The following is a 22360-nucleotide window of genomic DNA, read 5'->3' on the forward strand; positions in this document are numbered from 1 at the left end:
CCAACGGCTATTAACTTTATTGCAGGGTCTAGAAATTGACTTGCACAGCATGCACCCAGTTTTTTTACAATATGCACCAGCCTTTTCTTGTCAACCCCAGTCGCACTTCATAACGTTACAACGCTTTGGGGGCATTTTTGGTTTTGTTGAACTAAAATTTTTGCCTGGCTACAGTTGTGTCTCAACGTTTTTATTCAACAAGCGAAATAAGCTTAACCCAATTCCCCCGATAACAGACTTGGAAATTGTGTTACTGAATCAACGCCAACAAAATGTAATCACTTAACTACAAAGATATTTATTAGATGCAGCATCAAATATCGAGCACAGTATAACACACATCCGCCTAAATATTCAAACGAAAAAAAATTGATAGTTGACCTTATCACACTGCCTGCAAAATTTATTTATGCAATTTGACAACAAAAAGTATGCAGAGCATCTACATAAAAAGTTTAAACGTTGTCTATTACACAATGACTGCCAGACATGCAAAAAACAAAACTGCCTCTATAAGGTTTTAAAATAATAGAGTGCATTATGCAGTTAGTTTGAAAGCTATAATTACCGGTCATTGTGCATAATGTATTCTACATATTTATTCGCCAAATTTCAATTCCCAGCCCAGGTTTTATGACTTAAACATTTTACTAATTGCTCCGCAACAAAAACTTGAACAATTTCCATGAACTTTTTCAAACATTTGCATAGCTTAGCTAGTTGTAGGCATTCATATTATATTCATTCAAGTCAGTATTTCCCCTTCCGATGATGTGATGGCCCAAAACTGGAGCCAGAGTGGATACAGAAGTAATGCAATAAAGTCAAACAGCCAACTTTGCTGTGTTTGAGATTGTTCATAAACTGTGACATGAAAGTTTACAAATTCACTCATTACTGTTGCTGGGTTTCCATTGCATGTGTACAGACAGATCAGGGCAGCAATTGATAAAGGGCTGACAAGAAATGCCACAAATTTTCGGAGAAGGTTGAACCTGAAATAAATTGTTTGTCACAATATTGAGTGCAATTTTTGAAAACATAATCTTTAAGAACGCTATGAAAAGTTTTTTATGTTAAAAATGGATTAGTTCAAATAACTGCTAGATCAGTGGTTCCCAACCAGGGCCCATGCCCCCCCAGGAAACACCCATTAAAAGTCATTTTCACTTTAACTTTATTCCCGAATTTAATCGACTATTTCACATGCTATTTGTTTATAGTGAGGTTTACCACTCTCATTTACTCTATTAGACCTGTTTAAGGCCAAAATTAATACTGCATGCTAACGCGAGATTGCCATCTACATTTTAAGGGGGCCACAGACCCTAAAAGGTAACTTAAAGGGGGCCTTGAGGCCAAAACGTTACTTTAAGGGGGCCATGGTCCACGAAAGGTTGGGAACCACTGTGCTAGATCCAACCATGAAAACAGTAGTTGAAAAATGATAATGTATGGTTGAATTAAAAATAACTACAATGTGAATTATAGCCAATTTTTTGCCAAATTCTGTTCCAACTAGCAACATATGTACTTATGCAAATAAATTATTTAAAAACACTAACATGTTTCAATTTCAATAACATGCGACATATGGCTGTGAAAAAACTCTCGACCACCAACAATATATTTTAATATTAAAGTCTTTGTTTTACTATGTTTTGCTACAAGAAGTTTACCCTTAACAAAAAGGTTTATTTTTCACATTCACTTACTTCATATAGCCTGGCTGCAGGAGGATAGTGGGCAAAACATAACATACAGCAAGAAACATGCCAAGTGAGAAATTGATGATTGCCACAACTCCAAATAAAATTCCTTGATGAAGAAGACTCACTACATACAGTGATTTTCCACCTTCCAAAGTCAACCTGCCACAAATGATAAATGTAAAACATCCTGTGATTTAATTATCGAACAATTTTTGTGAGAAAAAGTCATTTTTACCACTAATAAAAATGAAAAAATCATAATTTCGGTAAGTTCAATTTTAAATATGCGGACAACAAAAGTATAAACAAACATTCATCAGTCAATTATTGCAAAGTAAAATTGCTTTTACCATGAAAACAAATATGACAATTATGGCAAGGTGAATTGCAAATATACATCCAAGAAGTGTTGGCCAAAGAAACTAAGAATTATGTAAGTTAATTGGTTGCTCCGCGAACAATAAAAGTGTTAGCTGGGAAGCTGCAGCATGTAAACTCAAGTAAAAACCTTTGGTGACCAAAAAAAACACAAAAATGTTAACAAAAACTCCCACTCACCTATAAGATGTGATAATGAACATTCCAGCGATATGAACAGTTACTAGCAGCAAAGTGATACTGATGTCTTGTGGACAGTTGAACATTTGGGACCAAGTTTCTGTGAAAACTGGTGCGTAGAAAACAAGAAAGCCCATCATGTGACTTGTTACCATGGTGATCAGAATCTGCTGAAGTGGAGGTGCCTCCGAGTTCTACAGAATACAAAAAGTTCACTTGAAATAAAAAAGTTTTTTTACGAAGCTGTAACGCTGAACTATTACCAAACTTGTACATATACAATGTTAAAAATTTGGTGAATACCAAGACCTGCATAAAAACATACTTTAAGGCAGTGGTTCCCAAACTTTTTTTGTTGCGACGTCTCTCAAAAAGTTTTTTGAACTCGCGATGCAACAGCAAATAAAAGTTAATGAGGAAACTTATTATTAAAGTTGTGTTTATTGATACAACAACAAAAAGCCATGAAACGGAACTATTCTGCGACGCCCTTGGAAAATTGAAACGGCGGACCAGGGCGTCACGACGCACAGTTTGAGAACTACTGCTTTAAGGTATTAAATATTAAAAACCTTGCTAAACTTCCATGTTCAGAACATACTGAAAACCCAAACCTTGTGGACATAAAACATTTATATACCTTATTGTCATTTTCCTTGTTGGCATAATCAGAGTCCATGTCCTTTAGAATGTCATCAATATCTTCTACCGATTCCTTTGTTTCGCTATCTTTTTTAGTTTCCTCATTTTTATCTGTTTCCTCCGAATTTACATAATTTGCTTCCAGAATTAGAGACAGAGCGTGGAGATAAAATTAAGGAAAACACAGTATTTGTAGATTTTGTTTTAAAAATGCCTTTTTGTTGTAAATCTTTAATAACAAGTGCCATAAAACTATCGAAGTGAATGTAAATTATGTGGTGTAGAAGTTTTGTGATTACATTCTGAATTTTTTTCACTAAGTCGTCCAGCTGAAAACAACATTAACTTTTTTACTTTCTTTTTGTGTCTGTTATTAAGGAAAAAAACAAAAATTTTACAAACATATTGCCTAACATGGAGATATGGCATAGTGAGTGCATACATTTCTTTATATAATATGGTAACATCAAAGTAAACCATGTGTTTGATTGAAACGTATTTATGTTATTTTCAGAAGGATATTTTAATAGCTGCAGCAGCCAGCATCAAGCCAAGAGGTGGCATGTACATTCCAATGGAAATGTAGTTATCAGTTGATGGGAGTATATAGAAGAAAAAAGATTGATGGAAACGCTCCAATAAATTGTTGAGACTCCTTGATATTCCTTCGATCACTCTAAAACAGAAAACATACACAAGAGATTCTGGTTAATCAAATTACCAAATTGTCTTACCAAAGAGTTTTTTTATGCAATTAACTGGAGGATTTTCTTACAAACAGCTGTGAATGGCAAATGCAACTAAATAGATTATGTGACAAACGATATGCGATTAACCAAAATTGTATGTATTTATAATTTTAATTGGTTATTGGAAACGTAGAGCACAATGTACTTAAACCTGCTGAAAAAGTTCCATAATGTTACAATGGAGCACAAAATAGTGAAAGGGACATTTGGTATGTGTGAAAAATGCACTTAAAGTTTTTGCACAAATACTTTTTAATTTTTGTTGCAAGATGTTTTGCACACTTACCGACCAAGCCTTACAAAACCAGCATTTCCCCACTGCGGGTTATAAACAGTTTGAAGTGTGATTGCTTCGATTCCATGTCGAATAAATTCACCATGATTACCACTAGATGTCCCTGTAACTTGCTTTTTCATCATTTTTAGTGTTGCTCCCAAGTGACTTTTTATGTCATCCATCGCAGAAGACTGTCTTGGCACAAACTAGATAACATATTTGTTGTCATAGGCATGACTTTCCTAAACTAGAAGGGTGGCTTAGCACATATTGCCCTTGCATATACACTATAACCTATTTGAAAAAAAAAAATATATTCCCTACACTTATTTTATATTGGGTCCCATATCACACACTGTCTTTAACATTAGTTGTTTCTGCAGGCAGAAACTCATGGGTCCCCACACATGCAAATTTGTAAATAATGCATTTCAAGAAATAACCATGTGAAAGTTTGGTATTGTAAGGTCAAACACAATGATTGGTACTGAGCATAAATAAACATGCTATGTGGAGTACAAACTATCTAAATTTTCTTCCATTCGGGCATTTTTAAAGGTTTTTCTATTGTATGTTCTATCTGAAAAATGAAGGGGTAAATAGCGAAAAATTAGACTAAAACACAACAAACAGCTGCTATTATTGGAAAATTGCACAAGCTGTCCTAATTTCATTCAATTCAGACTTTGTTAAAAAAATTCACCCATTGGGGGCTAGTGGGGTAAATGTTGGGGCTACAGGTTGGAAAACAACAATCGACAACCATAGATAGCACCCACTACAAGCTGCCCAAGTTTTATTCACTTCAGATATTGTTTAAAAAATTGTCCTATTTTGGGGGGCCAGGTGTAATGGTTTGGGCTACAGGGCAGAACACAAGAATCAACACCTATAAATGGCATCCTGTACAAGCTTTCCATATTTTATCCAATTCAGACATTGTTTAAAAAATTCCCCTTTTTTAGGGGGCTAACGGGTAAATGTTGGGGCTACAGGTTGGAAAACAACAATCAACACCTAACAATGGCACAATAAACAAACTGTACAAATGTCATCCCATTCGAACACTACTTAAACCATTCACCCTTTTTGGGGGGCTAGCGGGGTAAATAATTGGTCTCTACTCCAAAACTAAAAAAATATCAAATCACATTAACCCAATCCACAGTCCTGTAAATTTTTGTCCAAATCGGCAAATGTTTAAACATTTGGCCACTGGAGGGGCTTTTGAGCAACAACCGTTGATGCATCTGACGTCATAAGGCTGTTAACACCCCCTGACTGTCAACTGCAAAAACATCCACCAAGCAACCCACAAACACTAGGAATGTATACATGGACTTTATAACATCACACAAAACTAATGTTTGTGGTGCGCACAAACCACATTTTACATTTTTGGGGCTAGCGGGGTAAATACTGGGGTTATCATGACAAACGAAGCAGATGGCACATCTACACAACTATATCTACCATCTGTGAAAGTTTCATCCAAATCCATCAAACATTTCAGGGCAAAAAGGGGTGGACAAACTTCAGGGAAGAAAAAAAAAGAAAAGAAAAAAAAACTAGAAGAGTGGCTTTCTGATATACTTCCATTTTATATATTCTATACGATATTTACCAATTAACTATACACATCATTTGATCTACACATATGATTGTTTTTGTAAACAAAAACTGAAGGGTCCCCACACGCGCGTTTGTGCGGATTTACAGTAAACAAATGTTGCGGTGATTTTTACATTGTTAAGGACAAATTTTTAGAAAGCATTAACCCAACAATAAAAAAAATGTTCGTATTCTTTTTGCACTATTATTGTCATGTAATTACAAAATTAAAAAAACGTAACAAAGACTTAAATCTAATCTCTTGCTTTGACCCAGATATAGTCCTCCAAGGTCGGGTTTTGAACACAATTTTTTTTAGAAAGCTGTATATAACAGTTGTGTTACAGACACTTTAAATTAAAAAGCAATTTGCTACAAGTGTATACATAACAAATTGTTTTTCATTTAACTTTGTTTTGCAAAACGAGTACCATTGACCAGTAGTAACCTCTCAGGGTGCACACGCCAAACGACCGTTTGACCTTTTGACACCGTTTTCAATAGCACGCCGTCATTCGTGTTCAACAATACTGTTAAGCCTAATTTATACATGCCTTGAGTATTGACTCCTAAATTGATTGTCAAAAAAACGCTACGTTATGAAGAAAGTTCTGAGCTGTGTTTGTAATACCGACTAGTTGACCTTAAGTAACCCGTGATCATGCGGCAGCCAACCTGACAACGAGCATTTAAAAAAACATTTATTTGGCAAAACTCAAGTTAATTTTTTCATCTTAACTTTTATTAACAAAGTTTTTCTTGACATATACAAAACCGAAGCACGGTTATTAGGTTTAAATCACGTCATAGGTGAAAAACCTTCGCCAAAACTGAAAATGTGAGTGACCACTTAATAAAAGGACATAGCATTGCTGTGCAAAACAGCTGATTTCTAATCACTGAAACGACGTCTCGTAAACCGTCTGTCCGACGTCAAGCTGAGCCCTCCCGCTATCGTAAACCAGTGAGTTACTCTCTTGGTACTTCTGCCTACAGTGTCTTTCTTGACCAAACGAGCGTTAGACACATTTATGTTTCGGGGGCCTGTGGGTAAACCTCTGGGTCATACGGGGTCAAAATTCACATGGACCATCTTTAGACCAATATCTGTAATGTGTGTAAATTTGAAAAAGTGTGAACCATTCTTTCTTGACCAAAACGTGGGAACAATAGCCGCGCTAAAAATTTCACGTTTTGGGGGGCTGTGGGTGAACCGCGGGATCAAACGGGGTCAAAATTTACATGGACCATCTTTAGACCAATATCTTTAATGTATGTAAATTTGAAAAAGTTTGAACCATTCTTTCTTGACCAAAACGTGGGAACAAATCTGCGTTAGAAAGAAAAAAGAAAAAAAGAAAAAAAAAATATAGACAAAAACAATATGTGTCCCCTTCAGGGAAGGGGACCCATAAAAAAGAAATCGAGTAAAATCAAGATGTGTCCCCTTCAAGGAAGGGGACCCATAATTAAACTAACATTTTTAAAAGATAACATTAGTTTTGTAAACATTGGCTGTGGAATCAAATACATAAGTGGTAGTTACAGACAGAAGAGCCTGCATGGCGTGGCCACCTTGGGTTTGCTAAGCATGGCAGTGGCTAGTGTGGATATTTTGTTTAGTTTGCATCTTTTTGCGAAAAGAGAAAAATATTGAGAAAACAACAGAGATATTACTTGTGAACAAACTTACTGACAATATGGCAACAAAACATGCCTTAAAATTGCAACCTGCTTGGGCTAGTGCCTTGTTTATGACGACAAACACACAATTCTTTATCAGTTAATCAATGATCAGTATTGGAAACAATGCGACTGTGTATTAAATGTGATTCTTGTCATTCCTCCCTTTAGTGATGTCATAATAAGTTCAGTTTAATTTTACGTTGCCACCTTGCATCTTTGTAAAACCTGTCCCTTATGGTTCAAAATCACTTACTTTATATTACTACACATGCTGCCAAGATTTGGGCCTAGAACTCATGCTTGGTAAATTACTGATTTTACACATAAATTTAAATAATATTTAAAGTCCAATTATAGGCCAAACCTACCTCGTAATTGACTGACACCGCCATCCCATGGATTTTAATAAGTCTCACAGCTACGTTAAACAGATCCAAGTTTGGAAGTTGGCCGTTGTATCCTTCTACTAATAAGTTTATGAAACTCACAGCGTCCTCCTGAAATAATCACAAAATGTACAGATTATAACTTGGTTTGGTGCCAGTTTGGAAACATACATTGTAGATTACAAACAAAGGAGGAAGTTCTGAATTTTATGTCACTCACGGATTTCGGAGCATAGATTTAATGGAAAAATATGTTTTGGTAACTGCAAAGAAAGTGCTTCAAATCCAGGTCGAATAAGTTAATAGATGGTAAAATAACATGATGAATGTCGCTGAAACTACAGACAAAATATAGCCACTAGCTAAGGACAATCATATTTTCTAAAACAGAGTCCATCAAAATAAGCACAAATATTAAAAATAAGGCAGTATGGGAACCATGATTGTAACATTTTTTGCCACATCGGCAAACATCAATAATGTTTAATATTTATGCAGATCAAAATATCCAATACCCTACCTCCATGTGAACAGTAAAAGCTGATTGGATGGATCCTGCTCTTGCTGGCAGCTGATTGGCTGAAACTGGGTATGACACAATACCATGGTATGCATTGAGCCAAGCCCTTGCACCAAATGATCCATGCTCACTGAATAGAAAAATGACGTCTTTTGCCCAGTAAAACTGCTCTATAAATAAAATGATTATTATAAAAGATAAATGAAATCGTTAAACTAAAAATGCTGTTTTACTATATATGTGGATTTGTTTTTTATAAACAGGCAAGATTAATGTTTTTTCCACTGTACTCACTTCTCATTTCTTTGGCTAATGCAAGAACAATGCCCATTGCAAAGTTGTGTTTGTTATTCAATATTGGAATATTGATAACAATACACTCTGTGCTGGCTGATCGTGGAGCTCGAACGATTCCATAAATGTTGGTACCATTTTGTATCTAAGCGAAACATACCGAATATAAATCACAACAAAAAAGGATATTGGGGATCAATTATATATTACTCACAAGTAATACAAGTACTTAGAGTAAAGAAAGATATAGGGCAATGGTTCTTAACAGGAGGGGCCTAAAACAGTTTGTGAATGGGTATTTAAGCTGAGCACAAGAAGCATAATTAAGCTAAAAAATTCACCATGTTGGTAATGGTGTTTAAGTATAAAGTGTTAAAAATCTGTATTAATTTTGTGAACACTAGTTTTGATTGTTTCAGCATTTTAGATCTGGCACCAAAATGAACTCACCCTGGCATTGCCAACAAACTTTTCCTGGAAAGTAAACTTTTGTCTGTAAACTTCAAGTCCACCTCTTAGCATAAATTTTTCCAGTTCATCTGTGACTTCACTAAAAACAAAAGTGATTTGAAATGTTTCCAAATCAGACAAGACAAAATGGTGGCACTGTAAGATTTATTTTATGCCCAATATTACAATTATTGTGGACTAAGACAGAACAACAGTTTACAAACAAATGTTTCAAAATACAGTTCGGATAAACATTGTTAAAAATGAATCATCTAGGTAATTTTTAGTTACATTACATAAACGACTTTTGGACACACTAAATCAGGGGCGGGCAACCTTTGTTACCGTAGGGCCAATTATAAATGTCAAAATTGGATCGAGGGCCGCACATGTGCATCACACAAAGTGATTTTGCTTTGTTTCTTACCAAATATGCTTAACTACAAGTAGAATTCATATTTGATTCTAGCCACATTTGCAGAAAACTAGCATCAGGCGCATTAATCAGCTCAAAAATAATTGGATTAGTTTGCCAGTACTTTTGAAATCCAAGCATCTATGTGGGCCGCACAAGCTTTAATGAAGGGCCACAGGTTGCCCACCCCTGCACTAAATAATGTCAAACTGAACCAAACTGCTACATATTGCAGAAAAAACAAATTGCTATATATCACAAAAGTGCACTGTAAATAGGATTAATTCAAACCTGTTTGGATCAAGAATATCAAGGTTTATATTGTGAATTTGATCATCAGAAGCTGAAAACTTGGAGTCAACAAGCCCAGGTAACAAAGCATTTTCTGAGAAATAACAATTCTCTCGAATTCCTTCATGACTTAAGAGCAAGAAACCAACAATTCCTCCAAAGTACAACAATATGCTGAAATAAAAAGAATTTTCCCTATGATCAAATAGTCCAAAAAAAGTGTAACTAAACATACATCTTTAATGCGTAACTGTTTTGAAAATAAAATAAACGTTTCTTGTAACATAAAGATTTTATGCTCTGGAAAGGCAAGATAAATATACATACTTTTATAAAATATATGTTACTTTGTTAATGAAATTTTTGAAGGGGGCAATATGCATACTATGTCTTGATATTGCAGGATACAAAATCGTAGCTTTTTTGTGATGATAAATCTTGTTTTAACAAACACATGGATTTCGCCATGTCATTTTCAAAAGCCTAAAGTTATTGTTTCCATCTTGCTAATTTAGACTTCATTTATTGCATTTAAGTTTTTATTTAACTTGAAGGTTAGCTGCATAAAATAGTTTTGTTCAGTCTTGCATAGTTTATGTTAGTTGTTTAATTCAACAAATTAAAGTGAATCTCAGTGACCATAATTTTAGAAATGATTACATGAACTACAACAAAGTGCTGAGAGTAATTGGCACCCAAGTTTGCCACAAAAACAATCGGCTTATATGTTTTTGAATGATAATAACTTTCTTGCAGTCAACACAAAAAAAATATTTTAAAGGAACTTTTTTATTGAGATAACAATCACACATAATATTTCAACAAGCATTTCAAAGCAGCAGACAATCATACACAAGAAACTCTATTTGAAGCTGATTCTTTTCATTGGCACTCCAAAAGCAGTACAATAAATTTGAAAATAAAATTGTCCAAAAACGAAATGTATCACGAATTCACAAGTGTGACAAGAGCCTGAACAACGTTGCCCTTATTTTCTCTCAAAACTCGTTCAGCCTTGATTTTAGTTATTTCCATTTCACTCATGATTAGTTCAACATCCTCCTTGGATATTTTCACTTGAGCGAGTTCTCTCTCTCGAGCTGCTTGCTGAGCATTGACGGTTTGGCCGAGGTTTGCAAGCACATCACCGACATCTCGTACATTGATTTCTTTCTCTTCAGCATAATCTGTAAAACAACACAGTTTCAGCTACTTTTAGCATTTGAAAAAAAAAAACAAGATTGATTTACAGCACATGAGCACTTTTTGCGGGATATTTTCCGCCGTTTTTTTGCAGAATTGCAGATAAAAATACAGCTGAATCACAACCCCACCTAAAAAGCACTAATTCACAGACTTTATATCCGCAATTCAGTGGTATCAGAAAATCTCACACAATTCATCATTTTAGACCCCCTTAATCGTCACTGGATAGTTTTCAACATGCATGCCAAAGTGCTAATGTTTTGAAAAATTGTTTTTTTTACCACAGGATTTACACAAAATTGAAATGCCTGTTCGGCGTTTGCATAACTTTGTTCTAATAACAGTTTATTATGTCTGATGTAAGTTACCATATTTGACTGAAACCGGCCGACAAACAACCATTCTTAGTTCTTACCTGTTACTCGTTCCAAATCTGCTGCACTTTCAGTATCATGTTTCTTCTTTTTGTCTTGTAGTTGCGGATCTTCTTCGCCGTCCATGTTTACGTTATTTGTATATCACACACACAATAGTAACGTCCCTACAGCTAACGCACAAAATAATCAGAAATTAAACGAAAACTCACCAAATTTTGTTCACACGAGGCAAAAGCTTCTTCAAACCGCTCATGCTTGCGCCGTTCCGATTCCAAAAACAAAAATATTAATCCGTAGCACCAACGAATCGTATTTTTTTTTAAATCTATATTTCAACAAGTCGAATCAAAAACGCTTTTTTTATTATTGTAGCTGGATTGAATTCGATGTTTCACTGACTTGGTATGTACATTCAAGTTTATTTCACTGATTTCATAAAATTATGAACAGAACAGCCATATTCTATCTGTCATTTAAAAGTTCGACAAGTTATACACCAACAAGGTTTAAACCAGGGATGCACAACCTGCGGCCGTACGGCCCCATGCGGCCGCGGAGACGAGTTTGTGCGGCCGTGAACATGTTCATTAAAATATATGTAGTGGCGGCCGTGACGTAACTAAAACTATTTTGCCAAATACTTTGATTTTTAAACTGCTCTAAACAGATTTCGCGAGACTGGAAAAAAGATGACCAGCCTGTAGTGATCATATGCGCCAGGGTTTTATCATCTGATTGTGTGCAAACAATGCGAAAAAATAAGCACCGCAATCGTCACAATACACATTATGACGTCATAAACACTTAACTCCGTTCAGATAACCGATGTAGCAAGTTAGAAATTATGAATTTGCGCATTTCAGGCGGCTTTAAATGGTATATATATGATATAAACCTATTTTTTTAAACCAGTTATTTTTACACAAAATCAAGCAAGCAATTGGCGGCCGTTGGTGAAATAAGGACCTGCGATGCGCACGTCATAGAAAAAAGGTTGTGCACCCTTGGTTTAAACGAAGCTTGAAAATAATTTAAAACTTTCGTGTAAAATTTCGTAGTGGTAAATATTCAGTCACATTGGTCACTAACACAACTAATAAGTGCAGCAGAACCCCTGTTTACTTATTGAACCAATTTTAAACAACTGAATGCTGTGACAACCATAAAGGCTGCATTTAGCATTTGAGTGACCGATTCCGATTAAAACACCAGAGAACAAATATTCTAAACATTGCACTTTTTTGGCACAACTGCAACAGATAACAAACCACAAAAGACAGTCTTTTTTAACCCCTGGTAAGATTTCTGATTTCCAGAGAAAAACATTCAGAAAATGTACACATAGAGCAATAGTTTCAGAAGAGAACAAGTAAAAACATAGAAAAACAGCAGTATACATAAAATAAAAACCCACAACACATATTGACCATAAAATATTTACAAAGGTTGATGTCTTAATTCTTTTTCAAACTGTTCTGCAGTAAAAGTCCCATCTAGGCGTTCACAATCTTTGTTAAATACAGAATAGGCACTCATTTCTTCTCTATTCCTTCTTCGGGTTGATGTGTTGAAATATATGAATACAAAAGCTGATACAATCACATACACCATTCCAAATTGTAGTTCCACAAACAAGAGAAAAATAATGATCCATAATAGAGTTTTAAGAACAAAAGGTGTCCCAATGACAGGAATACTTCCAATTCTTGAAGTTAAATTTTTAAAAAGTTGACTGGAAATGACTTTATTGGTCCATTTTGATAGCAAACTATACACAGCATTGGGTCTTGTTGTCTTTAATGGTCTTGCAAATTGTTTGTTTTTGTCGCCAAATTCAGCATGCTTTCTAGCCCGATATTCTGCTAGCCTTTGCTCCATTATTGAAAAAGAATTTAGCCAAACCTAATATTGACAGTTATGTTATTAAAAAAATGTTTAATAATAATTTGAACTCATCTAAAATCTAAGAAAAATGTTAAGAATTTTTTACTTATAAAAATGTTTTTAAATCAGTTTAAAACGATGTCTGATGAAAATCACCAATACATATACAATACCTGTTCAACAAAACATTTTTTAACGTCTGTAATAAAGGACACATGAGTTGAGCATACTGTAAAAAACTTTTGCTTCGATAGGTAACGTCAAAAACATCCCAACAACCCCCCGAAAAATAAAGTTTCTACACATTTATTGCCTGATGAACTTATTACGGAATCTTTTACCGTTCTTCCTGCATACACGTTTCAGTCAGGTTGCTAGTAAATGAAATGAAATCGAAAGAAAACTCTATGTGCTGTTGTTGGTAACGTAAAAGATTGATAAAAACAGCTGATTCATAAACTCACTCATGTGAATCTAAACGCAGTCATGCGATAAAATTTTGGCGTGTTTTTATTTACGATTGGAAATGTTGCAACGATTCGTAAACAAGAGACTCTATACAACTATGTGCTCATTAAACAAAAATTTACTTCGAGTGCAACATGATATACCGGGAAAGTTGTTTTTTATTGAAATTCCAAGTAAGTTAAAAGTTTTAGGTATCACTTTTAATACAAAAAATGAAACTATAGCACCTAAATTGTTAAAAATTAGTTTTTTAACAGAAACTTTCTTTAGTAATGTAGAGATTTTAGAAAGATGAAGGTACAACAATGCATCAATAAATTCTTTAGAAATAATGACCCCCACTAAAACAGTTGTTTTTGCCAAAATTATTTTATTTAAATCTTTGACAGCCAGTGTTTTACCTTATTTACAGATTGTACTGATATTGCAACTTTGTCTTATGAACACATGGGTCCAAATTCACTTGACTTACAACACACCATTGTGCCTGAAACATTTAGAGGTCAAGGTGTAGGGAAACTTTTAGCTAAGGTATTGTGAAAATAATATTTTGTCTGAAAAAAGTTGTTTTTGTAAATGTGTTTTAGTGTTTGTAGTTGCATTTCTGTATGTTAACAAAATCGTGCTGCTCATCCTGATAGGTTGTGTAGCAAAATAGGTTTTATTTAAAAGTAAACACACATTACATCAAAACTGTGAATAAAACTATGAAATAATCAACAAAGTCTTTGTGCACTTACTACTTAATATATGGAATGGGTTGCTTCACATACCGTTTTTTGTTTATGCAAGATAAAGAAATACGGCTACATCCAAGAATAGGATACACTAAATATTTGTTCTTTTTTCTTTTAACAGGCTGCACTTGACTATGTTTCTGAAAAGGACCTAAAAATGAAGCTGACTTGTTGGTACCTTCAAAAATATGTAAAAGATAACCCAACAGAAGAGTATTTAAAGCGACAAATTACTTGACCTTTTGTGTGATAAATTTGCTTTTTTGTAGGAACAAATTAATTGTGGGAATTAAAATGTGCAGGGCTATAAATTGTGGCTGTTAACTGTTTGCATTGTTGCAAATATGTAGCGTTTTTATGTGGCAACTCTTTCAAATCAAATTATCAACCTGTGATTTGTGAAACTATTCAATTGTGCCTTATGCTTTATGTATGTTTTTTGGAAGGTCATTTTGCTTGTCAATTTAAACCGCTTTATGTTGATAGGCGTTTGAATCCAACTTGTTGCGTATTTTAAATAGAAAGTACAAAACCGTAATGGGATTGAAATGTTGTGTTTGTTACTGCTGACTACCGTAATACGAAATTAACAGAAAGCAAAACAAATAAAAAAATGCAAACGAAATGAAAAGAGGGCATAGATTAGATGCCTACTTTTGCCAGTTTTAATGAAAAGGTATTTAAAATTTTATGTTTAATTTACTCAGAAAAAAATATTTGCCAAGACGCAAGGCATAGATACTACATCTATGCGCAAGGTAAAGAAAAAACTTATCTTCCATGAAAATAAAATGTGCCAATCTATAGAAATCATATTTTTTCATGCCGCAAAAGGCAAAACTTGATCGCGATCATCGTTGCCAGTTGTTCTGTCTGTTACGGGAGAAGATATTCGATGAGGTTAGGCGATCTTTTGGAAATACAACATGTCTTTTTCCACGGAGATCGAGGATTTGGAACAGTTTATCGACAGTTACGTTGGGCCTGACTCTCGGGTTAGTAATAAAGTTGTAAACATCAGTTTTTCGTAAATTTTTGCATTTTTTAGTACAAACGATTACAAATTACAATTTAGTCGTTTTTTTACCGTTAATAATTTCATAAATCAAGTTGCAATTTTGCAGACTTCATCAAGTGATTGGGCCAGGACACATTCATATGAAGAAAGTAAGTTTAAACAGACTTATATATTTTGTGCTCTACAGTTACAGTTAGTTTTTGTTTTTATCCCATATGAAGTTGCACATCATAAATGTGGGCTTCTGTTAGGTTTTAAAGATCTAAGTTTAAGGGAACATGGGATATAATGATGATGAAAATACAATTGCATCTATTGCAAACTGTGCTGTTATTTATCTGGACAATATTTGCTTTTATTAAAATAAGACTATGGAGAGATACGCTTTATGCTAATGAATGGTTTGTAAAGTTGTTTCTGATATGTGCATATCATTTAATAGCATCTTTCATTTAATTGCATGCAGATTGCAAATTCTAAGCTTACCAATTCTTTACCAAAAAAACTTGTTTTTTGCGCATTCTGGACTATTGCATAAACATGCATGGTAAGTTGTATAAGCAATTGACCAGATTTGTCTGCAATTGTCTTTAGATCAATCCTTTGCAAGTGTGAATCTGAAACCACATGAAAAGTTGACCGCACGAAATGACACCGGGACGGAGTATTGGGGCAAACAACCAGAGTATGATACATTGCAAGTTTTCAGAGATTTTGTTCTTGATACATGTCAAATCTTATGTCTTGCAGAGGGCAACAATGGCAATCACCGTCACAAAATCGTGAGTTTCATCAGCAATGGAATGAACATAGGCCAAAAATTCAGGTATGTCATGCCAACTTTGATGCTATAAAACACTGTTGCTTATTTCATATATTCTTAATTTTAGCTTATTGGTTTGCTGCTTTCTTGACGTGCTATAGTATGAATATGGTGTTGTTGGCAGGTTTATTCCTAAACTTTCTCTTTTATTCAACTGGCTAATATAAACAAAACATCCCATTTTGACATCTCATACAGGGCATCATTCTGTTGTGTGTTACTTTTCTTGGTCATTACTGCCAATCTTTTAGTACTTGTCCTAAATGTACTATGTATTTTTATATATTTATATATATATATAATGTCCTAATGAACTATATACATAATTTTATACTACAATCATTAACTGTATGTTAAACATGATTCTTGCAAACACTCCAAAATTGATATTGTTGGCTACTTTGCTTACTCTAACCACATAGCCTAACATTTACTGCAGGAGCGTCAAGTACCACAGTGGCAGCCTCCAACTAGCAACTTTCCAGAATATCAACATCAACAGCAACAGGCACCTCTAAGCTACACAGACAATCCTTGGGAGGGGAACCCTGCATTGCAACAACAGATGGTAGCACAGTCACAAGGCCAGGGTCCTCATGATATTCAAGCTATTGTCAGTGATCTTATTCGCCAGAACAACATGAACAAAGTGAGCCAACCTAGTCAATTTCCACCTTGGGTTGATATAACAAGGCCACCACCCCCATTACAAGGACAAATGAACCAGTTTGAGTATCACAATGAGCCATATGTGAACCCGATGGATTTGCAATCAAGGGAACCGATTTTGCACAGTATGACATTTCAGAGATCAATGAATGATGCGATGTATCCAACTCAACAAAGCCCAGTGCACTTCGCACAAAGAACAGCAACTCCTGAAGGGCAACCAGGCCAAGAATGGGTTCACCCGAACCAGAACATTTACTATCAGCCGCAGATGACAGATCCGAGAGGAAGCCCAGCAGCTTTTCCTCCACAAATTCAAGAGCAAATGCCACTGTATGAACAGCAGCAACAGTACATGATGCAAAGAGCAGACAGAACACATGTACAAGCTCCCCCTCAGTTGCAGAATGTTTCTCATGAAATTCCTGGTCAATCTATGCATGAGGCAGCACTGCTCAGGCAACAGGAATTTACCGACAGGAATTTTACACACCCTGCAATGACTCACAATCATACACCTTCCCAGCCTGTTACTCAACCTGCAGACCATGGTGTTATGTCCACCGCTGAACGAATACCTAAGCAATTAGCTGGGCACGTTCAATCAAACAATAACCAAGCAGACACTACCAACAGGCCAGTGGAAACAGTGACACCAAATGCTAAACAGCCATTGGGTCGAAAATCATCAAATGAAAAGTATCCGAATTCAAAAATAAGACTTTCAAATGAAAGTAGGAATGCTTCTGACTCATCAGATAGACAACCGGTTGAGCGATCCAACTCAGAAGTGTTTGAGAATGAATCAGATGATCGGTGGAAAACTCACAATTTTAAGGTGTATGTTAATAGCAAAAAGGTGAGTTACCAGCGAAGAAATGGTCTGTGCCACTGAATTTTAATGCTTGTTTATCTTTTTGTAACTGTCATGGGAAATGGTTGGTAAATTGTAATGTCACAAAATATATAAGAAAAACTGTGGAGGACTTGCAAACTAAGATTTTTTTGTCACAAGCATTTAGGCATCATGTTAGGACAGTGGTTCTTGACCTTTTAAACTAATTTCTCAGTTCACAATTCAAAACATTCTTATTCCTTCTCTATAGACTACATATTAGATGTTAAGTTAAACCATACACAGATCATTTAAAATTGGGTATTTTATTAACTTTACAGGTTATATTCCCAGAGCTAAAGTGTCTATTTACAAACTATATGTACAAATTCAAGTAAACATCCTCCCCTGGATCCACAGTCTTGAGATGTCACGGCACAATAAAGTCATAACACACATAAATATTTTAGTATCTTTCATCATACTCAGTCAGGGTGATCAATTGCCAATCAAGCACATTACATTTGTCACTGTTCGTATCAATATTTGCATTCTATAAAATACAGTTAAATTCTCACATTGTGTGACACACTATAACAGAAACCAATAGAAATGGCAAGGATTTTACCTATCTTTATGAAATGCAAATTTTTAATAAGCTATTTTTGACACTTTTGCAGAACACACGCAGGACATCAAGTGCAGCTGATGAAGATCCTGATTGGAGGCGAAGAGAGAGCGGAGACAGCAACCAAAGCAGACACAATGCCAGTGTGAGTATAAAAACTGTTTTTATGTCTTCTTTAAAGGCCTCTATGAAAAATAGCAATTCGTAAAGCTAAAATGTAGGCCATGAAAACAGTAGTCCACCATGGATATTGAATTTTGTAGGAAAGCTGCGGTTCTAATGTTTGACACTCAAGCAACCATTTTGAAACTTTGTTGGTTATTTTAACTTCTCCAAATGTCACTTGTTGAAATTTGCGAAACTGTATATCTTAGTAAAAAATTGTTGTCACAAATGAATGTAATTATCCAAACCTATTAGGGATAGTTAGCTAGGTTTGTTTTTAAGATCAAAACAATTCTTGATATTGTCTGCTTGTTTGTAGCTTTCTGAAAGTGACCGAAGGCATTCGTCTTCTGACAACGACAGAAAAACACAAAGAATGGCAAGTATTATGCCCAATAGGGATGGGCTGAGCCTAACCAGAACCCGAGTACTCGGTACCGAGCATCGCTGTTTTTTATGCTCTGTGCTCGGCCGAGCAGTTGCACAAACTGACCCGAGCATTAAATTTGCATATTCATGCCCTGCTAACATAGGTAACTAGTGTTCGAAAGGATGTCTATGAACAAAAATTAATGATTTTTCAAATGTATTATAATGTGGAAAAACATGTACTTCTGAGGCCTGTACAGCTTAATACACCGCTGGTGACGTAAGAGGCCTTGTAGAGCTAAAACGTAGAAAGGGGATTTTTGTGACGTCATAATGCACCGAGCATTAAAGTGAGATGCTCGGTGCTCGACCAAACAGAACATTTGCAGTTTTGGCACATCCCTAATGCCCAAGGCAAAATCTATACAATTGGATTTTGGTCTTATTCCATTTTAAACACTAGGACTGTTATTTAGCTCTTTAACATCAAAGTCATGTAGCAGCCTAATTTAGTTTGTCAACAATTGATTCCCATACCAACTTCAAATGTGTTACACAGTCACAGTTGACAGTAATAGGGTCATAAATCAAACTTGTGACCTAGTTGTTTGGCCTTGACCTTTTATGATTAGTTGTACAGCTGGTCTGGATAAGTGATTTGTACATTTAACATTTTGAAGTGGCAGTGATATGACCCTTGGGCTGCTAAACCTTTTTCTACATGTTTGGCTTATTTAACAATAATATATACAAACATATTGTGCTTTTTTACAACATTTGTTCGTTTATGCCCGTTCTTATACTTCAAATTTAAACAGAAGTTTGTTTATAATCCTTATATTTATCTTTTTTGAACTTTAGGCAAAATTCTATTTTTTACTTTTAGACTGACACTACACCACCGAAACATGGTGATCAGAAGCAAAAGGATAAAAAACAGGCGCAAAGAAAGAAAAGGGTATGTGGGTTTGAAAAAAAAAAGTTTCACTCATGCAAAATGTGCAGTGGCCAAGTATGGACAATTGAAATGAATATATATGCCATATTTAGTGTTGTTTTTCACAATGTAAGCATAAATTTAGGTCGAAATGTGTGGTACTTAAAGTGAATGTAACTGCACTATATTTACAGAAATATCAACTTTGATCGGTGTGATAAAACTTTACACTGCATTTCTAATGGTTTTTGGTAAGAAAACCTGTCATACAGGTTAACAGCATTGCAATACATTATGGTACACTTTATGGATACACTTCAGACAAAACTGCATTAATTGATATCCAGGTTGTTGACTTATTTTGTTTTTTTCTTGCAGACAGATAGTGAACAAAGTGAAAATGATGGTCATAGACGAGTTGCTGCAAAAGGAAAGAACACTGTTCATTCTTGGTTGGAAAATGGATCGGTATGGCATGTTAAAAATTTATTAAACAAGATTGCTTTTAAGTTTAAGAATGTAATATTTTGATTGTAACATGATTAACAATCTCGTTACATATTCAACTATGTTGAAAACTGAATTTGAAGCATTTTTTAATTTTTCTGCTTTTGCACCAATTACATGAAAAAATGTTATTTTTCACATGACTGCTGAACGTTTGCTGCTAAAGCGAAGCAGCTGTTACTAACCAGTAAATTATCAAGCTTCAAGTTACAGGGTTTGGCTAATTTGGGTAAAGTTACAACTGCTATACAATTGTAACATTACCCCACATTATCTGTATCCGTTTTAAGTGATGAACAGTTTTACTTTAAAGTAAAGAAAAGTGGTGCTTAACTTTTTTGATTGTTGACATCCTTTTAAATTGTTTAACCATTCTTGGACCCTGTTTTTTATGTTCAAATGTAAGGATTATTTTCTAACCTTAATGATTTATCATCCTCACACCTTAGGTTAGGCCCTAAACCAGTGGTTCTCAACCATATACTGATCGCGTACCAACTGGCTACTTTTGATATCGCTGCGTACCACCTAAACCCTGTTTGAATTGGTAGACTAAGAGATATAGGTCTATTTTTTCAACCAGTCTAGCATATTTCTTAGACCACTAGAACCACTACCCCAAACACCAAATTGTTTTATTTCTGGATGTACAGTTTGCGGTTACGCCCACTTTATTTTAGCTGATATATAGTTTAGTATTAACAAATGTTCAACATTCATGTTTGTTCCTCATCCAGAACTTTGGAGACACAGAGCAAGAGTTAAGACGATTACACATCTCGGATTCTGAAACTGATCTTACAAAATTCATTGAAACAACTCAAGCTTTTGCTACTAATGAGGCCAAAATGAGAGAAGTAGCAGGTATAAGTAGTGCTTCTTTGAAATATCTTACTTCAAGGCATTATCTTTGCATTGCACTATTAACGACCGCCAAGTTGGCCGAGTGGTTAGTGCAACTGCCTTGTGATCACAGGGTCATGGGTTCTAATCCTATGTTGGTCGCTTGTGTTTCCCTGAACAAGGAACTTATGCGGCATTGCTCCAACCCAGTGGTCCCGATGGGTTGAACTTAATTGAAGTCACCCACTGCCTAAAACTGAAAGAATCAAATAAAAAATGATCAACCGACTTGCAATAAAAACAGGGAGTTTGATGGTGGACTCATTGTGAGCATAACGCATTCAGGCGTTGTCCGCCCACCGAGGATAAAAAATGAAACAAACAATGCAACTTTTTTTCTAAAAACTCAATTCTGTCATGTACTGTATTCAATAGACTTCAAATCTAACATACTTTTTTGGGTTGGTTCTAGAGATTCTTTGTAACAAAGCGCTAAAGAATCCAAAATTTGCAAGAAATGCGTCGATATTGTGTGACCGTATGTCTTGGATGATGGTACATGGAACAAAGTTCCGAACTGTGGTGCTGAATGTTATGCAGGTTAGCAAAACCCCTACTATTATTGAAAGTAGTTTTAAGAAAACCCTTTGCATAACTTTCTCTTGTTTTAGGGTCACTTTAAAAACCGTGAGCAGCTTTTTTCTGCAACTTTTCGTTCCGATACCAGATGGTTTGGGTTCGCTTCATTCATGGTGGAAATTTTTCTAAATGTAAGAACGTCAACAAAAGATCGCCTCATTGTACTCAACGAACCAGTGTTCCAATGCCTGCTACAAGTAAGAATGAAAGCTCAAAGCAGGACCTGAATATCTGATACAACCATCATCTGGTACTGGTAGCAACACCTACATGAATATGCAACTTTGCATAATGTTACAAAAAAAATTGTTTGGCAAAACCACCAGATACTTAGTAAAAAAGGGTAAATGACTTCAGACTTGTCAAAGTTTTTAGCCTGTTATTACATGCGACTGATGTCTCCATCTCTTGCACTGAGTCACTGGTGACTTGTGATTATACAATATACTATGCATGGTTTATATTACTAGCAACATTTATATGAAAAGTTTTTTCTTATTGAAGGTGTTGCAAAGCGACCAAGTCACCAAAGAACATGTGGAGTGTTTTGGAAGTTTGGTAAGTGATATTTTTGTTGAATGTTTTAGTTTTAAACTGTTTTAAAAAGGAAATTTTTTGGCGATAGATTATTATTTTATATTGTTTTAAGGTTCGAAAAAGTGCT

General features: G+C 35.1%; 4 protein-coding genes across 4 annotated transcripts in view; 2 read left to right on the plus strand and 2 right to left on the minus strand.

Moving 5' to 3' along the window:
- Positions 1-282: 282 nt before the first annotated feature.
- On the minus strand, positions 283-12611 carry LOC145209005 (GPI-anchor transamidase component GPAA1-like). The gene is made up of 12 exons (XM_080079255.1): positions 11384-12611; positions 9592-9765; positions 8886-8985; positions 8436-8580; positions 8142-8311; positions 7604-7732; positions 3948-4144; positions 3435-3588; positions 2911-3072; positions 2271-2464; positions 1716-1871; positions 283-995 (listed from the first exon to the last, which is right to left on the minus strand). Exons 1-12 carry the CDS (start codon positions 11425-11427, stop codon positions 746-748), a joined length of 1875 nt encoding a protein of 624 aa, XP_079935381.1. The 5' UTR covers positions 11428-12611; the 3' UTR covers positions 283-745.
- On the minus strand, positions 10363-11393 carry LOC145209009 (huntingtin-interacting protein K-like). The gene is made up of 2 exons (XM_080079260.1): positions 11213-11393; positions 10363-10778 (listed from the first exon to the last, which is right to left on the minus strand). Exons 1-2 carry the CDS (start codon positions 11295-11297, stop codon positions 10537-10539), a joined length of 327 nt encoding a protein of 108 aa, XP_079935386.1. The 5' UTR covers positions 11298-11393; the 3' UTR covers positions 10363-10536.
- A 923-nt stretch (positions 12612-13534) lies between the features above and the next one.
- Positions 13535-14806, plus strand: LOC145209008 (protein NATD1-like). The gene is made up of 3 exons (XM_080079259.1): positions 13535-13699; positions 13939-14057; positions 14385-14806. Exons 1-3 carry the CDS (start codon positions 13585-13587, stop codon positions 14499-14501), a joined length of 351 nt encoding a protein of 116 aa, XP_079935385.1. The 5' UTR covers positions 13535-13584; the 3' UTR covers positions 14502-14806.
- A 278-nt stretch (positions 14807-15084) lies between these two features.
- LOC145209004 (uncharacterized) overlaps positions 15085-22360 on the plus strand; it is a gene marked incomplete in the record, with an annotated part of 7922 nt that continues 646 nt past the window's right edge. The window contains 13 exon segments of the mRNA XM_080079254.1: positions 15085-15258; positions 15388-15430; positions 15876-15966; positions 16032-16107; positions 16544-17632; positions 18289-18381; positions 18721-18780; positions 19657-19728; positions 20086-20175; positions 20952-21078; positions 21530-21657; positions 21729-21893; positions 22201-22254. Coding sequence (XP_079935380.1) covers positions 15190-15258; positions 15388-15430; positions 15876-15966; positions 16032-16107; positions 16544-17632; positions 18289-18381; positions 18721-18780; positions 19657-19728; positions 20086-20175; positions 20952-21078; positions 21530-21657; positions 21729-21893; positions 22201-22254 — 2157 coding nt within the window.

This window comes from Phallusia mammillata, chromosome 1 (genome assembly GCF_965637545.1).
Source record: "Phallusia mammillata chromosome 1, kaPhaMamm4.hap1.1, whole genome shotgun sequence".
NCBI lineage: Eukaryota > Metazoa > Chordata > Ascidiacea > Phlebobranchia > Ascidiidae > Phallusia > Phallusia mammillata.

What these genes read in the sequence shown, in the direction of transcription:
- LOC145209009 (XM_080079260.1), bottom strand. Translation starts at nt 11,297, where the DNA reads ATGGACGGCGAAGAAGATCCGCAACTACAAGACAAAAAGAAGAAACAT. An exon ending in AGATTTGGAACGAGTAACAG is followed by an intron (nt 10,779 to 11,212) that starts GTAAGAACTAAG and finishes GTTGTTTTACAG; the next exon opens with ATTATGCTGAAGAGAAAGAA.
- LOC145209005 (XM_080079255.1), bottom strand. Translation starts at nt 11,427, where the DNA reads ATGAGCGGTTTGAAGAAGCTTTTGCCTCGTGTGAACAAAATTTG. An exon ending in ATTAGCCAAAGAAATGAGAA is followed by an intron (nt 8,312 to 8,435) that starts GTGAGTACAGTG and finishes TTTTATTTATAG; the next exon opens with AGCAGTTTTACTGGGCAAAA. An exon ending in ACAAGGAAAATGACAATAAG is followed by an intron (nt 2,465 to 2,910) that starts GTATATAAATGT and finishes TGTATTCTGTAG; the next exon opens with AACTCGGAGGCACCTCCACT.
- LOC145209008 (XM_080079259.1), top strand. Translation starts at nt 13,585, where the DNA reads ATGTTGCAACGATTCGTAAACAAGAGACTCTATACAACTATGTGCTCA. An exon ending in GTTTTTTATTGAAATTCCAA is followed by an intron (nt 13,700 to 13,938) that starts GTAAGTTAAAAG and finishes CCTTATTTACAG; the next exon opens with ATTGTACTGATATTGCAACT. An exon ending in TAGGGAAACTTTTAGCTAAG is followed by an intron (nt 14,058 to 14,384) that starts GTATTGTGAAAA and finishes TTCTTTTAACAG; the next exon opens with GCTGCACTTGACTATGTTTC.